Source organism: Artemia sp. Qi Xiang Cuo, chromosome 12 (assembly GCF_049724085.1).
Source record: "Artemia sp. Qi Xiang Cuo chromosome 12, ASM4972408v1, whole genome shotgun sequence".
Lineage (NCBI taxonomy): Eukaryota > Metazoa > Arthropoda > Branchiopoda > Anostraca > Artemiidae > Artemia > Artemia sp. Qi Xiang Cuo.
This window is the reverse complement of record NC_142805.1, coordinates 25,839,488-25,857,217: the sequence shown is the minus strand read 5'-3', so window position 1 is coordinate 25,857,217 and position 17,730 is coordinate 25,839,488. Positions and strand designations below refer to the sequence as shown.

Below are 17,730 nucleotides of genomic sequence, written 5' to 3'. Positions count from 1 at the left end.
TATGTCGCCGGAACCCAAGATAATGAAGGGGATACAATTTTTAGTGTATTGTTTTAAGCCCCATTTACAGGATAACCGATTTTTTTCCTGTTCAATGCGTTCTCCACGGTGCAAGCACTTGGGGGGTATACGTCTCAAGCTAATTGAAAGAAATGATTCTTCTTGGGGCCTCACTTTTTTTGGAGGGAGGGATGTCCACAACCTATAGCTTATTTCCTACATTAGGGCTTCTTTGGCTCAGGGACTTATGGACTTTTAAGTTTCAAACCACCCGGAAACAAAGTCTTTTGGCATTTCGTCAGGCCCCGTTTTCAGGGAAATCAATACCTCTTTTCTATTTTTCCGTCTCCATTTGTGTACCCTTAGCCTAAAGAATTCGGGAAACATATTACGATCCAATTTCGCATATTATGTTCTATTCAATTCAAGGACTTACGGCTGTAACAGAAGTGTAAGCTAGGCCGTATCCAGGATTTTTTTCTGGGAGGAGGGGGGGGGGTAAGAAATAGCGTGTAAAAACGCATCAAAATTTATTTAGGTACATTTTTGTTACGTTTTTACGAGTCGGAAAAAAATTTCAGGGGGAGGGGTTCAAACCCCCTACCCCTCGCCCCCGGATACCACCCTGGCTGTAATTTTCAAAGTAATCAGAGACAAAGGTTTTCTGGTCCATGTCCGCCCCCCCCTAATAACCTCTCCAAACAAAAGTATTTGAATCTCTCAGCCCAGAGAAAAATTTCTGGAAGATTCGATCCAATCCCAAACCTGAGATCAAACATGTCCCTCTCTTTCCACTATAAACCTACTTGTAAATAATTGACAATTTACGGCCTTCGCCCAGGGACTATATCATTCTCGGAGGCATATCTACTTACTATTCTGAAGAAAATGGTTATCTCAGAATATTAATTGGATTTTTGACAGGTTACGGGGGGTAGAAAAAAGAAACATAAAAAGGGTTTGGTTGCCCTCCAATCCCTTTTTACTGTTAAAAAAGGGAACTAGAACTTTCAACTTCAAAGCAAATTAGCCCCTTCCCAAGTGCTAACAACCACCCATAATATATGACGTGACCGGAGGGTACAAACAAATAAATGAAGAACAAATTGAAGGTACAGAATCAACTCTGGAGGGCCGCTTTCGACTTGGTACCTATTTACTTTGGTTGCTTAGTACCTAATCGCCCCTGCCTCCTGTGTGAAGTATGATTCAATGGCATGTTTTTGCTGAAAATCTTTTAAAATTAATCCACAAGCACTCTAGGAAAAAACTATAATAATAATAATTATTATTAAATAATAAATGGTTGATTAATTAAATAATAATTAAAAAAAAAATTATGGCAGGTGACCATCCATTGGCGCCAATTTCAGCGTAGGAGGGGGACATGTGCCCCTCTAGATTTTGAAAATACTCTTTTTGGGTATTCTCATTGGAAATGCAATTTTTTGTATTTTCATTGAAAATAATAATAAAAAAAAAAAAAAATTGACCTCCCCTAGATTTAAAAGAAAATACATTCCTCTCGCCTCATTTTTGTGAATTGACGCTGCTGAACATGCTTCTAGTCATTGCGTGAAAAACACAACACCAACAATCGTTGATTCCATTTTTTTATTCTTTATATAAATCTGTCTATTTTTGACAATTTTTCCGAAATTGTAACTACCCCCCCCCCCCAAATAAAATCTAACCGAAGAATACACCGAAAACGCTAGCTTGTTTCCATTCCATAGCGTGACAACATCACTCCGAAAATCTTATATATACAACAGCAAAGGATATAGTATGCAAGAAGGCTATATCGTATTTTAACTTGAAATTTAAAGTAAGTTTGACAGTGTCATGCTAGATTGACAGTGTCAATCTGTTAATCTAGGATAAGTTTATCATTTAGGATGAAACCACAGAAAAAAAGAGTTTACCTGTAAAAAAAAATGTGATTCAAAATCTTTTCTTTTTTTTACTGGCTTTAAAATTTCATACAAAAAAAATCACTTTTTGTGTTTTTTTTTTATGCTTAAAATTTGACTCAATAACAACGGCTAAAAAAAAGGGCGGTGTTATTTGGCTTGTTTTTCTTACATATGCTTAATATGAGCTTCGCGAAATACGTCAAAAAAACAAACCGATAGAATTGCCAAAACTGATATGTATAGATAAACAATAAAAGCGAATCAATTACAGCATTCCCGGCTCTATGGCCGGGAATGCAGAGGATAAAAAAAACAGCAAAAACAAAGAACAAACAAAAAAACACACATTAAATGAAAACAGCGAGCGATCACCCCCTCCCCCTCACTGGCAACTCGCTGAATACCAAGCAAGAACAAAGTGCCACTCGCAATAAACAATGCAAAAATACAGTTTCCAATGTGACAATAGTTCGCATTTCCAGCAATAACAAATAAATAAAGTAAAAAGAATAATAAATAAATATATAAATGACGACAAATAAATATACAAAAATAAAATTACCCAGAAATCAAAAATGTTTTTACGATTTTCTTTTTTTTCTCAATTTACTCGTTTGGGATCGTAGATGTAAATCTAGGATCACAACCTAATCTTAGGCGTCTCGTCTTTCTTTTGAACCAAGAGCACTATTCAGTAAAATCACTAGATGACCTTTCTACAAAATGACGCAGTCGTATTTTGATCCATATATAAGACAATTTAAAAGATCAATGGCGTTAATTCACAAAAATTTAAGGCGTGGGGCAAAAGTAATTTTCAATATTTAGGCGGGGGCATATATAGAATTTTTCTCTATTTTTGCAGTAAAATACCAATGTATGGAATTTTTCTCTATTTTTTTTTCTCTATACAATATATGAAAATTTCTCTATTCTTTAATAAAAATACCAAAAAGAAGCATCGTTTAACGAAAACACCGCCAAAAAGGAATTTTTCAAAATCTAGGGGGAGAGAGAGCAAAAAATACATGGGGACACAGTCTCCTCCTCCCCCCCCCCAAAAAAATATGCTACAAATAGGCATTGACTGCTTTGTAGGTTACATTGGCTGTGATTTATTTCTTCAGTCGTCATAAATAACAATTTTCCTTAGAAACGAATTAGGAGTCTTGATACCAAGGAAAGTGGACATACCAAAATTTATTTGTCTCAAAAGCATCCAGAAAGTTGTCAGTGCTTTTTTTGTTCCATATTCTTGACTAGTTACCACATTATAAAGTGTTTGAAGTGAAAATTATGCCATTATAGTGGGTATTAGAGGCTACAGTACTGTGGACGACATAAATTTCTTTCCCATTCGTTTTCTTTGGCTTGCTTTATCAGTTTGGCTAAATAATGAACAAACCAATGCTTTACCGATATAAGATTTATATTCAACGCGTGAAAACAACAACACAGATATTTAGGTGATTATTTAAAAATAAACAATTATTTACCCTATTTATACGGACAGCCCCTGCTAGAATAATATTCGACTTTGACCCCGCATCCTATGGTTGGTAACGCCCGAGGGGTAGACCTCGGACCAGATGGAAGGACAGCCTTCAGAAGTTCCTCAACACAGCCGACATTGCTGCTGTCCACGCCCCACTCACAGCAGGAGATAAGTCCACCTGGAGGGGCAAAGTTGCTATGCTCTCTACGCCACATTTCATGTGGCAGGAGCCGTAAGTCAAGTCATTCTTGCTTTGTTAGTTCGGTTAAATAATGAAGGAGCAACAGCCTTAAGGATTTAAGATATTTATTTAACGCGTGTTTTATATAACAACACCAACAATCAGATGATTATTAAAAAATAAACGATTATTTACCCTATTTACATTCTAAGCCGGCTTCGACTACTTTGTTCATGAAGAACAGTGTTTGGCATCTAACTATTAATCTTAACCATTCCTAAAATCCCTCACAAACACAATCTTTACCCAAAAAATTTGTAACTTTAACCGATAGAAAAAAAGTCAAGTGAGGGGCATGAATCCATGACCTTGCGATAATCTACTGCTGCGGATCTTCACAGATATGGAACTAGACAGGTAAGCCAGTGTAGGAGACCACTGAAGGTGCCGACAAGGTCGGCGATTTCCAGTTCCAGCGTTGTGGAATGGGTTGCCTTCTTTGTTGAAAAATGAGTTAGATAGGACTGATTTCCGTTGCCAGTTGAGACGTCATTGCCTGTCTAAGTATGAGTTTTAATTATTTTTTTTTTTCTCTTTTTTTCTCTCTCTCGAGCAGAATTATAATATTGTATTGGTATGTTGGTAGCTGGAAGGTGTGGTAACCCGATGCATATGTGTAATCTAGGAGTAGCCATACAAGCCCAGAATACTGGGCTTCGTGCTCTTTCTGTATATATTAGCTATGTAATAAAGATTTCCACTATAAAAAAAACTCTTATCTTATCGTTAAAACTCTTTCGTACCAACTGACCTACTGGGGCTTGGTTAGTGTGTCTTACGTCTTTGAGGTATTTGTATACAGAAATAAACCGATTTTTTCTAGAGTTTACATACACAACTATTCATCATATAAGAGAATTATAGGTGGGCTTGGACTATTTCGTTCATAAAAACTGACACCTTAAACCAAAATTCTTCACAAATATAACTTTCGCCCCAAAAATAATTCATTCTCGATTTTTCTGCCTTTTGTAGACGGGCTCCAATCCACGAGCATGTGTTAGAGTCTTATCTTGCACAAGCTCTACCAACTTGAGGTATTTATATAAAAAAAAAGCAGCAGATTTTCTATTGTTTTCTAACACAACCAATTATTACTTAGGAGAGTTTACATCCTTAGTGGGTTTAGAGTACTTCGTTCAAAAAGAACAAGGTTTGGCGCCTTGTCATTAACCTAAACGATTCCTAAAACCGTTCACATATGTCACTTTAAATAAAAAAAGAATATATTCTAAATATTTGAACATTTTACCAATGAGAAAAATGTGAATTGTGCTCGAATCCAAAACTCTGTGATTTAGAGTTTCATAGTTCACAATTTTTTTTGCCTTGAAAATTTAATTTTTTATTAATATCAAATGTGGTAAGCTTTACAAAACCTGTCGCACATTACCGCAAATAGAATTTATCATAGATATTTGTACCTCTACCAACGGAAAAAGCGTCAAGTGAGGGGCTTGAAACCACGAGCATGTCTTAGAGTCTTATCGTTCAAACGTTCTAACCAACTTGAGATATTTATACGAAAAAATAAACAGATTTTTCTAACAGAGCCAATTATTACAATGGAGGATTAACATCCTCTATTTTTTGGACTACTTTCCATTTTTTTTAAGGATTTTTTTTTACTACTTCGTTCATAAGAGTAGCGCTTGACAGCTTATCATTACCCCAAATCCTTCACAAATGCAACTTTTACTAAAAAAAAAGAATATATACTCAATATTTCAGCCTTTAACCGACGAGAAAAACGTCAATTAAGGGGTTCTAATCCATAACCTCGTGCAAGTCGACAAAATCTACCATCTAAGATGCCATGGCTTTTTCAGTTGGTTTCACTTCTTTGAGGTGTTTATATATAAAAATAAGTGGATTTTCTCCAAAGCTTTCACACATAGTAAATTACCATATAGAAGAATTTAAATCCCAGGTGAGCTTTACCTATTTCGTTCATAAAGAGGAGTATTCAACACTTCGTCAATTAAATTCATCATCGTTAGGTTTTGTTTTTTAAACCCCTTCTGAGATTAATGTTAATTTTTTTTTTTTTTTTTTTTTTTTTTGTAAATTTGTCTGGTTATCTCCCTCCTCCATAGCATTCTGTGGCATATGGGGGGAGATATGTTTATGTTTATAATATATTAAATGAAATAAAATAAATAAACATAAACTAATCCTAGAATAGAAAATAAGGAACTCACCATATGGAGATCGAGGGTAAAATGGTGTTTTCTCATTTTGCGGTATTTCTTGGACTTTTCCATAAAGCTCAGATGTGGAGGCCTGATAGAATCTAACTTTCTTTTCTAATCCAACTGTTCGAACAGCATCCAAAATTCTGAGAGTACCTAATGCATCTACATTGGCAGTATACTCTGCTAAATCAAATGATACCTATAATACACAATACACTATAACACGCAATAAACAAGACTTTATTCAGTGAGTACAACCAAATCATTTCTTAAAAAACATTGAAATATGAAAATCCTCTTGGCTGGAAACTAAGATACACCTTCTTCTGTTTAAGGTACTATATATAGCACCAATCAAATTCAGCCAAAAATGACGTCAACCAATCACATATATTTGTCATTTCTCTCTATTTGCTGCTATCTTTACATTGATAAGAGTCAAACTGGCATTTTTTGTATTGAAAATATGAAAGCACAGGGTGGTCATGACAGTGAAAGACATCCTTGAATAGAAACAAAATGTGTCACCACTGCTTCCTTCTTTCATTTGTAGTCTCCGAATATCTAATATTTTAACAAGAAATAAGAGAGCTGTACTTTTCAGTCTAGGCCTATTTGGAGATAAAAATCATAAAAAAGCTTTATTACCTTACTCTTTCTAGCCTTGGTTAATCTTTTAGGACAAAAAAATTAATCTTTTTGTACCTCATAGGCACAACAGCTTCATACTCTATCAAAGGCAGCGCAATAGCGCTGCCTAAGTAAAGAACGAATTTGGCACAATGTATTATTTATTTTCTTCTTCCATACCAGGGCACTTCGTATCGAAAGAAGTGTCCTAAAAACTTGAAAAAGTGCTTAATCGATAGGAACTTGGAATGGTTAGCGCTCTTTTCAATAGTTGAAAGTGATTGATAGACAACTAACACCCCTTCCACGCCCACCATTTCCCCAAAAACATCCAATCAAAATTTTGAGATGGCCATTTTGTTCAGCTGAGTTGATTTCCAGATAAAAATTATGTTTTTGAGGATGACACTCCCCCACAGCCCTCAGGGCAAGGGTTTTAAGTTATACCCTAGGGGCATATAAGAACGATATTTGCACAATGTGTTATTCATTATTTTTTCCTTTAGACCAGGGCACTTTGTATCGAAGAAGTTGTCACAGAAACTTCGAAAAGGGATCATTCAATTGGAAATTGGAATGGCTTGTGCCCTTTTTAATAGTCGACAGTGATCGGAAGGCAACTAACACCCCTTCCTAGCCCACCATTTCACGAAACACATCCAATCAAAATTTTGAGATAGCCATTTTGTTCAGCGTAGTTGATTTCCAGATAGAAATTATGTTTTTGAGAAGGACACTCCCCCACACCCTTCAGGGCAAGGGTTGTAAGTTATGCTCTGCAGGCATATACGGTTTTTATGGAAAGCGTTGTCGTAGAAACTTCAAAAAAGGCTCATTCGATTGGAAATTCAAAGGGCTAATGCCCTTTTTAATAGTCGAAAGTAATTGGAGGGCAACTACCCCCCCCCCCTCACACCCACCTTTTCCTCAAACACATCCAATCAAAAGTTTGAGATATCCATTTTGTTCAACGTAGTTGAAAGTTCTGGAAATCTTGCCTTTGAGCAGGACACTCCCCTCACAGTCTTCAGGGCAAGGGTTATAAGTTATACCCTGGGAGCATATAAGGTTTACATTGGAAAGTTTGTCGTAGAAACTTCAAAAAGGGCTCATTCGATTGGAAATTCAAAGGGCTAGTGCCATTTTTAGTAGTCGAAAGTGATCGGAGGGCAACCAACCCCCCTCTGACAACCACCATTTATCCAAACACATCCAATCAAAATTTTGAGATAGCCATTTTGTTCAATGTAATTGAAAATTCTGGAAATAAGGTCTTTGAGGATGACGACCCCTCCCCTCAGGGCAGGGGTTACAAGTTATGCCCTCGGGGCATATAAGGTTTTTACTGAAAGCTTTGTCCTAGAAACTTGAAAAAGGCTGCATTCGATTACAAATTCAAAGGGCTAGTGTCCTTTTTAATAGCTGAAAATGATAGGAGGGCACCTAACTCCCCTCTCACGCCCACCTTTTCCCCAAACACATCCAATCAAAACTTTTAGATAGCCATTTTGTTCAACGTAGTTTAAAGTTTTGGAAATTAGGTCTTTAAGGATGACACCCCCCCCCCCCGCACAGCCCTCAGGGCAAGGGTTTTGATTGGAAATTGAAATGGCTAGTGCCCTTTTTAAAAGTCGAAAGTAATTGGAGGGCAACTAATTCCCCTCTCACGTCCACCATTTCCCCAAACATATACAATCAAAATTTGAGATAGCCATTTTTTTACAACCCCACCCCCCACAGCCCTCAGGGCAAGGATTGTAAGTTATGCCCTGGGGGCATATGAGGTTATTATAGGAAGAAATGTCGTAGAAACTTTAAAAAGGGCTCATTCGATTTGAAATTTAGAGGGGTAAAGCCTTTTTTAATAGTTGAAAGTGATTGAAGATCAACTAACCCCCCTCTCACACCCACCATTTTCCCAAACACATCCAATCAAAATTTTGAGATATTCATTTTGTTTAACATAATTGATAGTTCTGGACATTAGGTATTTGAGGATGACAACCCTCCTCCCTCCCCCCCACAACCCTCAGGGCAAAGGTTGTAAGTTATGCCCAGGGGGCATATAAGGCTTTCATAGAGTTTTGTCGTAGAAACTTGAAAATGGCTCATTTGATTGGAAATTGAAAGGGCTAGTGCCATTTTTAATAATCGAAAGTGATTTAAGAGCAACTAACCCCCCTCTCACACCCATCATTTCCCCAAAAATATCCAATCAAAATTTTGAGATAGCCGTTTTGTTCAACGTATTTGACAGTTCTGGAAATTAGATCTTTGAGGGTGACAACCCCCTCAGAGCCCTCATGGCCAGGGTTGCTACTTATGCCCTGGGGGCATATAAGGTGTTCATAGAAAGCGTTGTCGTAGAAACTCAAAAAGGGCTCATTCGATTGGAAATTAAAAGGGCTAGTGTCCTTTTTAATAGTCAAAAGTAATTGAAAGGCAACTAATACCCCTTCCACGCCAACCATTTCCCCAAACACAATGCACTGTGTTAATGCGAATTCCCAATAAGGCATCTCAGCAGTATCCCAAGAACGACTGAGGGTATTATGTTCAAACTTTCGGAGCTACTTCTGCTCTTAAAATTTAACCGAATCAAAATAACGTAAGTGTATCCAACCTATCAAAGAAAGTAAAAAGATTTTTTTTTGCGAATGGTATTAAGTTTTCCATTCCAGGTCAACTAGAGGAAGAATGTAACTAAATTAAACACTACTATTTGTGTCCAGATTTTTAAAAGGGTGTAGGTTGTTAAAAATTGCTGAAAATGTCTCTCCAGCATACAAGTAACAGGCCGAACTATAAAGTCTTAAAAAAAAAGAAAAGAAAGCATTATTTTCTTTTTCCCTGAAAAGACTATGTCAATATAAATCGAACAGAAATTAATTAAAAAAAACTTTTTCCATACAACAAGTTTTTCAAAGAAAAGTAAAGAACTCTATTAAACCGAAAATGAGCAAAATTGAAATCAAATAATCTACCAAGCATGAAACTACCACAAATCAGCATCAATAAATAAATGAAACCCAAAACGAGCAGAAATTACAATAAATAACCGAGTCAAACCCAAAAAGAGCAGAAATTAACATGAGTAGGGCTCAAAACCCCTATGCCTTCCCAAGACCAGAACATAATTTGCACTTTACTGAAAAAAATACAAATGAATGTGAATTGTCAGTTTAATATACATATACTGATATTTAATCATCAAAATGTTAATATTATTTGATTTATTAAATTTATGAAAGTAAAAACATTTATATATTTTCAGTAAAGTGCAAATTATGTTATGGCCTTGGGAAGGCATAGGGGTTTTGCGCCCAACTCTTGTTAATTTCTGCTCGTTTTGAATTTGACTCGGTTATTTATTGTAATTTCTGTTCGTTTTGGGTTTCATTTATTTATCGATGCTGATTTGTGGTAGTTTCACGCTTGGTAGATTATTTGATTTTATTTTTGGTTTAATGGAGTTCTTTACTTTTCTTTGAAAAACTTGTTTTGTGGAAGAAGTTTTTTTAATTAATAATAGAAAACGTGTTCCAAGAGTGAATTTCCTGTTGCGAAACAACAGAAGTCACTCAAAACAGCAAAGAAATCATACTAAATGTCAGAAGGTATCCAAAATTTCGGGTTCTTACGGAATAGGATAATTACACTCTCAAATCACATAAATTGTTCCGAAACGGTACCTTAGAAAAATGTCGATACCTTCAAAAAAGGCAGTCAAAAATCCCAGTTCCTCTTAAAAGTACCCAAAAAATTGAAAATCAAGTAGTTAGTTCTCAGTTCATTGTCATCATTAAATAATTGCTCAGTAATGTGACAGAAGATGATTTAAAAAAAAATCCGAAAAATTGTGAGGAAGCAGTGAGCTGCTGAACCACTCGAGCATCTACATTTTGCGACCTTGAGCTTGTAAAGCTTAATGCGGAAACCATGACCAATTCTTATTAAAACAACCAATAGTTTCAGCAGTACTCTAATACGATGTATATCATACCTGTAAACTGGTATGGTATTGATCTTTAAAAATGTGATCCTTTAAATAGACAAAGCCAAACAAAAGTGCAAAAAAAAAAAAACAATCATAATAAAAAATGTCACGAACCTTAACATGTGACTGCGCACCTAAATTGTAAATCTCATCTGGCTTTACTTCTGATATAATTTTAACAAGGCAGGAGCTATCTGTCAGGTCGCCATAGTGCAACTTCATTGAGCCACCTGTATGAGCAGCTTTATTGGCATACAGATGCTCTATCCTTCCAGTATTAAATGAAGATGACCTTCGAAGGATGCCATGCACTTCATAGCCTTTGGATATTAACAACTCAGCAAGATAAGAACCGTCCTATATGATAAATAGCTTACATGAAACAAAGGAACAGGGAACTTTAAACTGCCAAAATTTGGGAGACTTTTTAATTCCTAAATGATTTTATTTCAATTTATGCTTATTTCTACCTGGAGAATACCATCTACCTTTGGGTCTGGATTAACACTTTGAAGTAGACTTTTTTATGCTGATGATGATCATGACTGCTAACTTATTGACTCAGGTACTTATTATAATTTCTGTTCGTTTTGGGTTTCATTTATTTATTGATGGTGATTTAGGGTAATTTAGGCTTGGAAAATTATTTGATTTTATTTCTGCCCATTCAGTATCATGTCTAATGTAGCTCTTTGGTTTTCTTTGAAGTCTATTTTGTGAAAAAAATTTTTTTTAATTAATCCGCATAATGACTGGTACAATTGTCACAGTATTGAAGCAAATAAAACAAACTAAAAATATCCCAAGTTACTGAACTTATTTAGGTTAGCCCAACTGACAGTGTTTATTGAAAACTAGAATGTTTTGTCAGGTCTTTTTTTTCCTCTGGTAAAAGTTTCTGAAGAAGAAACAATTTTTCTTCTTTTGCTTAGTAAAGAAAGCTTCCTTTCCTCAATGCATCAGTAAAGTTGGGGCATAATCTTTACTCAGTTTGGGTAATAATCTACAGATCATGTCCAATTAAACAAATCCACATCAACAAAAATCCGAAAATAATTATTTTTCTGCAGCAAAGACATCATAAGGGTCTTTATGTTTTTATTCTGCAAAAACAGTATAATGTTTTGTGCTGTCAGTAAAGTACCAAATTAAAAAAAAAAATCTACAAATCTCTTTATTTGTTTTAGCTTTCCATCTTCACTTCTTTCTTCAATTGGAAAAACTTTTTCTTTTTTTTTTTATTAATTTTTGTCCATTTCTAGTTTATTGAATATACACAATAAAACTAAACTGTTTTTATATTAATAAAAATCTACGACTATGGCAAGGTATGTAGGTAATATTTCATCTTGGAGGGACACGAATGAAGAGACAGGGTGTGCATGAGGACTGTGAAGAGCACAGGAGAGAGGATACAGTCTTGTGTTACACCAGAGTGGATCCAGATCCATTCATTCAGGTTCATACAACCCCCACTGGTCATTATATAAAGCAACAATTATACTAGTGATCTTGTCTAGAAGCTCAGTGTCACAATGTTCTCCATGACAATTTCCTATGTACAGAATTAAAGCCTTTAAAAATTCAATGAATGCAACTAATATTTCAGTCTGTCATTCACTCTATTCTTCAATTAATATCCTTAAACTGAATATTAGATCAGCAAAAGCTCTGTTTGGTTTAAAGCCATGTTGTCCATCTTAGAAGATTTTACTGATTCTTGACTGAATACAATTTAACTGTATTTGACAAAAGACTTTGCTTCCTATTGACTACAAAGTAATATCTTGCCAATTGTTGTGATCAACAGTTCAAGCTTTCTTAAAAAGTTTAACAATAACCCCTTTTCTTCCAGTGAATGGGGACACTCTCAGCTCCCCAAATCTGGTTTAAGATTTCATGTAGAGATTTTGTAAAGACTTCAGTGTCGTATTTTAACAATTCAGGCTGTACACTATCAACTCTGGCAGCTTTGCCATTCTTTAGGTTTTGGAAAACAGTTTTGGCTTTCAGCAGACTAGTGGGTTTAATGCTGATATCCAGTCCAAAGAGTGGCAATCCAAATAGAGGCTCAATGAAATTTCTAGGGGAGACAAATTTAGTACTTCTCTGAAGTATTCTCTCCATCTGTTATCAATAATTTGTTTCCTATTAAGCAGTTCGTCCAAGGCCGTACCCAGGATTTTTTTTCGAAGGGGGTTTTACTCAAAGACTTTCGGGGGGGGGGGCATTACACAAAAAAAACACATACAAAATTTGTTTATATCCATTTTTGTTGCGTTTTTACAAGTCAAAAAAACACTTCGGGGGGGGGGGGGGGGGGGGTTCAAACCCCCCTAAACCACCCTCCGGGTATGGCCTTGAGTTCACCATTTTACTTTCAACAGTACAAGCAGGCTTTCAGAAGTCCCCAGCAATCTCCCTTGTAATTCAGTGGAGGGTGGGGGTGGGACATGGCACCTTTGTGAAGAAAATTTTATTCAAAAATTCTGCCTTAATTACATCCATTATGACATCTATCAGGAAGTACTCCATGTGTTTTCCTGAAGACATCAGAAAATATTTTTTTCAGAGATTGTAGGTACGAAGTTTTTCTTTGTTCTTCGAGTTAGAAAGAGGATTTGGTTTTCATAGCATAACTATTTGGTTTTCAGTTTGTTGTAAGCCAATGAGTGTGTTTTCGTTAGAAGCTGTGTTCTTTTGGCTCCAGAACACTGTTCAATGATGGATTTACATTGTCATCTAGTGATACAAAATTGAACCTGTGTGAAGTTTCCTGCTTGGGTACTCTGGGACACCTGTTCCTGGGTACCCTGGGATAGTTTTTGCCCATTGTGTCCCAGGATACCTTCATATCTACAATCAGGCAACACCAGCCAAAGATCAAGCTGGGAGATATAATTAGGTGATATACAGCAGATTATAATTCAAGCGGTATCTGTAGCAATCCCAGTGGGCCAAAGTCTCATTTGGAGGGCAAGCATGAACAGCAGAGTTGTGCAGGTGAAAAGAGCAGCTCATCAGGCAGGCAGCCAGTGTCTGGGACTCAGAAGGTTGATAATTCTGTTTGTGCTCTCCCAAGTCAGAAACTTCCTCTTCCTGACTGTCAAGTTGGCATTCAGAAGAAAAAAAGAGGAAGAAAGCCAGGCCCATCAGATTTTGACTGCAACCCCTGTTAAAGATGCCATTTTTGAAGCAAAAAGACAAAGAGATCTCTAGAAATTTGTCTCTTGAGATCTGTCTCAAGAGAAATCTCAAATAAGAAGCAGAGGAAAATAAAAAGCAAAAAGCCACAAAAGTTATGCAAACACAGAAAAAGAAGCTAGCAAGTGACTTTACATGTTAGTGTCAGTAGTAATGATGCTGCTTCTGCTGATCTCTGTGCTGACACTGATGATTCATTACACCTGAGTGACCCCTAAGAAGCTGTTAAAAAAAAAAAAACACATGCGGAGATAACGCATGGTGATTTTGTACTAGTTCTATATGCTACTAAAAAAGTTCAAAGTATTATGCTAGTGAGTTCTTGGAGATTGAAATGGAAGGATATAATATAAACTTCCTGAAACAAAATCTCCCAACTTGGAGGTTCATATTGCCAGAGACAAAGGATGAGGCCTTTGTGATGGCAAGCAAAATTGTCTTAGACCAGCCAAAACTTAATCTGAGTGGGTGACACAGAACGTGGAGCAAAATACCCTGACCTTGGATGTCGACCTTTCACAGTATGCTGTTGAGTGAATAATGTTACAAGCTTCTGTTTTATGTTGTTTATTGTACTTAAAGTAGATTGTCGGTTTTTAATAAATGAAATTTGGTAAAAAGAGAACTGTGTCACAGAGTACCCTCTGGGATGTCCCAGAGTACCTGGGGGTTTGGGTACTCTGGGACAATAGAAAGGGGTTAGGAAAATTGTTGTTACAAAAAAAGCTTTTCAAGGGAATAATCTGCAAAAATCTGGGAGAAAGCCCATTCATTTCCACTTAAGTCAGTAGCAAAATCAAGTAATTTGACCAAAGCATTCCCCAGATATCTGCCATAAACTTAAACCAGTCCCAAGGTGCTCACATCTCCCTACAATCAAGTCAATCCAGTCAAATGAACCCCAAAAAATTACTGACGCCTTAAAACAACAGTTTATGTCAGTATTGACACACCCAGATGCTGCCCCCTCCCAACTGCACCACACTGTGTAATTAACACTCAAATGCCTCCAATAATGTGGATAAGGCTGGGCTTGAATCTTGGCTTAAAAGCTTAATCAAAATACGTCTGTTGGGCAAGACAGCATTCATCCACATCTTTTAAAGGAAGCTCATCATGAGCTTCAAGAGCGAATTTTGGGCATGAGCTGCTCACGCCCAATTTGTACTGCTACTCTCAAGGCTCTTCCAAAATTCTTTTAATGCCCAAGTCATACCAATGGACTGGAAAGCTGTCCATATCTCGCCAATACACAAAGGAGGAGACAGGAACAAAGCTTCCAATTATCAGCCAATTAGTATTACATCTACTGTTTGGAAAATTCTAGAAGGTGTTGCAAATGCTGCCAATCTCAAACATTTGGTCACAAATAACCTTGTATCAAAACACCAACATGGATTCCAACCAGGTAGATCAATTAAAACAAATCTGATTGCCTCATATGATCACATAACTGAGCTCTTGACCAAGGTCTCCCAGTGGATATAATTCTGCTAGACTTTGCTAAAGCTGCTAGACTTTGCTATAGCCTTTGATAAAGTTTGTCATCGAAGGCCCCAATTGAAACTGAAGGCAATAAGGTATTGAAGAGGTTGTGGTGGACTGGATAATGTCTTTCTTGAAGGTAAGAAAGCAGCAGGTCAGATTTTTGGTGAAGGTGGTACAGCTTACTAATCTGGAATAGCAGAGGTCTGAAGTGGAGTGTGTCAAGGAATCATTTTGCAACCAACACTCTACAATGTTTATGTTAACAACACTCCACAAAACGTTACAAATAAACTTAGCATGTATGCTGATGACTCAAAACGTATTGGTCCTGTAGACACACAACAGGGTGTGGCCTTAATACAGTCAGGTCTAGACAGCTTTTGCAAACTGGCCAATACATGGAGGCTCAAGTTTAATGTTGAAATGTGCAAGGTTCTCCATTTTGCCGGAAATAACACACAATGGAAATAATCAATGTCATCAAAAACTGGAGTGAGACAACCGATTTCCAAGAGTACCTCAGAAAGAGATTTTGGGGTTGTTGTGGATGAAGACCTTAAATTCAACTGCCATACCCGAGCTGAAGTAGCAGGGGCTAACCAAACTCTTGGTATCATAAAGCACACAATCACCAATAGATCCCCAGCAATAGTTACTAAACTCTACAAGAACTTGGTGAGACCAAGATTAGAGTTTGGAATGTGCATCACCACGCCAACTAATAAAACAGACCAGATGGCTCTCAAATCTATCCAAAGATGGGCAACAAAATGTCCAAAAGACCTCAAAGATAAAAAGAATGCATGCCAACTGCAGAGCCTTAAACTACCAACTCTAACATACCATTCATGAAGAGGTGGCATGATAATGACCTACAAGCTGCTCCAGTCTGATGACAAAGATATGTTTGAGCCTGCCTGGTTGTCAAGTACCAGAGGTCATTCAGTGAAGCTGTCTGCAAGTGTGCCATGACAAGAAAAGAAACCATTTCTTCTAAAGCTGCATCATAAGTCAGTGGAATTGTCTAAGCAAGAAAACAGTGGGATCAACAACCATTAAGAGCTTCAAATTAAATCTCAACAAGGACTGGTCAACTAAGCCATGGCTCACACAATGGGACAGAGAAGATGTCCCACAGCCCTATCATCACTGACTGGCATACATTGGATTTGTCCATATTGCTAGCAAGTGCAATTTAAGGTCATCAACCCTCTTCTTGTTTGTGTAACCAACTTACTCTTCCATGTCTTTTCTCATAGAATCCACAAATATGCTCCACTTCTTGTCAACTGAGACAACTGTTTCATGACATGTTACACTTTCAAATTTATTAGATAGGGCAGCACAATAAGCTTGCCTAATTTTTTTTATCATGGAGCTTTTGAACATCAAACACTTCTGCAGTCTTTTTGCACTTGCCAACAATCTTTAGCTTTAATTTAAAACAAGTAATCAGAGTAGAAATTGGCCTCATAAAAAGTTCAAATGTCTTCTAGGCAATGCTTATGCTGTTTTCTGATAAGAATGTGGTCAATTGAACTCTGTGTAGTCCCACCAGGTGATGTCCAAGTATACTTGGGTATATTGTGATGCAGGAACCAAGATCCACAAACAATTAAACTACAGCTAGCAAAAAGGTCAATTAAACACACTCTATTATCATTCAATAAACCAAGATCATGATGCCTAATCACTTCTGGTGCATAACAACAGCCACCAGCAACTTTGGTACTGAAACCACAATATAAAATGAGAATATCATGTTCAGGTACTGAGTTGACTAGATCATTTAATTCAAAATAGTAGAATCCATCTTTTGTTGAATTATCAGCCTCATATGCTGGGGCATAAGCAGCTATTATTGTGATGGTCAATTTAGAATGAGAGCTAGCAAAACAAGCTTTTATGATCCTTTCATTTTTTGGCATGAACTCAGAAACCAGTTTCTTAGCTGCTTTTGCATCCTTTCTCATCTAAAGAAAGACTTACAATAGAACATCACAGAGCTCACAAACACAGTTGGAATGACAATCAGTACCCAAAAAACAAAAGTCATGCAGACCAATCTTAATTCTTTACTGGGCTGGTCATTGATAGTTGGTTCTGACAAGGAAGAGCAGGTTCCAGAATTTAAGCATCTTGGAAGCCTCATAAACTCTAATGGAAGCCTGGAGCATGAGATCATCACATGCATTGCATGTGGTAAAGGTATATATTGCCAGAATATTCAGATAGCCAAGAAACAAACTTATTTCTATAATCAGAAGTTCATCCTGAATCCAATTATGACATTTGTTTCCATTGCATTTGATCTTAAGCCCTATATAGACCCCCAAAGATGATACCATTTTCTTATATTTTAGACACAGCTCATATACCTGTGTAGGCATAAATCTTGTCAAAACTGGTTTACCCATAAATTGAATTGATCACAATAAAATCAAGAACCAATAAATGCATTGGAAATATCTAATATGGGCTGTATATTTGGGTAAGGTTACAAAAGTTAGGTTAAAGTTGAATTTGCCATAAAAATGAATGTTATATTTGGATTCAGGAGGAAA

At 36.6% G+C, this 17,730-nt stretch overlaps 1 protein-coding gene across 1 annotated transcript in view; it reads right to left on the bottom strand.

Annotated features, from left to right (window-relative positions):
* Nucleotides 1–17,730, bottom strand: part of Gmd (GDP-mannose 4,6 dehydratase) — a 74,823-nt gene that overhangs the window by 44,778 nt on the left and 12,315 nt on the right. Inside the window, exons 2-3 of the mRNA XM_089097799.1 lie at nt 10,589–10,831; nt 5,854–6,046 (exon numbers count right to left, since the gene is read on the bottom strand). Coding sequence (XP_088953925.1) covers nt 5,854–6,046; nt 10,589–10,831 — 436 coding nt within the window. The remainder of the gene's footprint in view (nt 1–5,853; nt 6,047–10,588; nt 10,832–17,730) is intronic.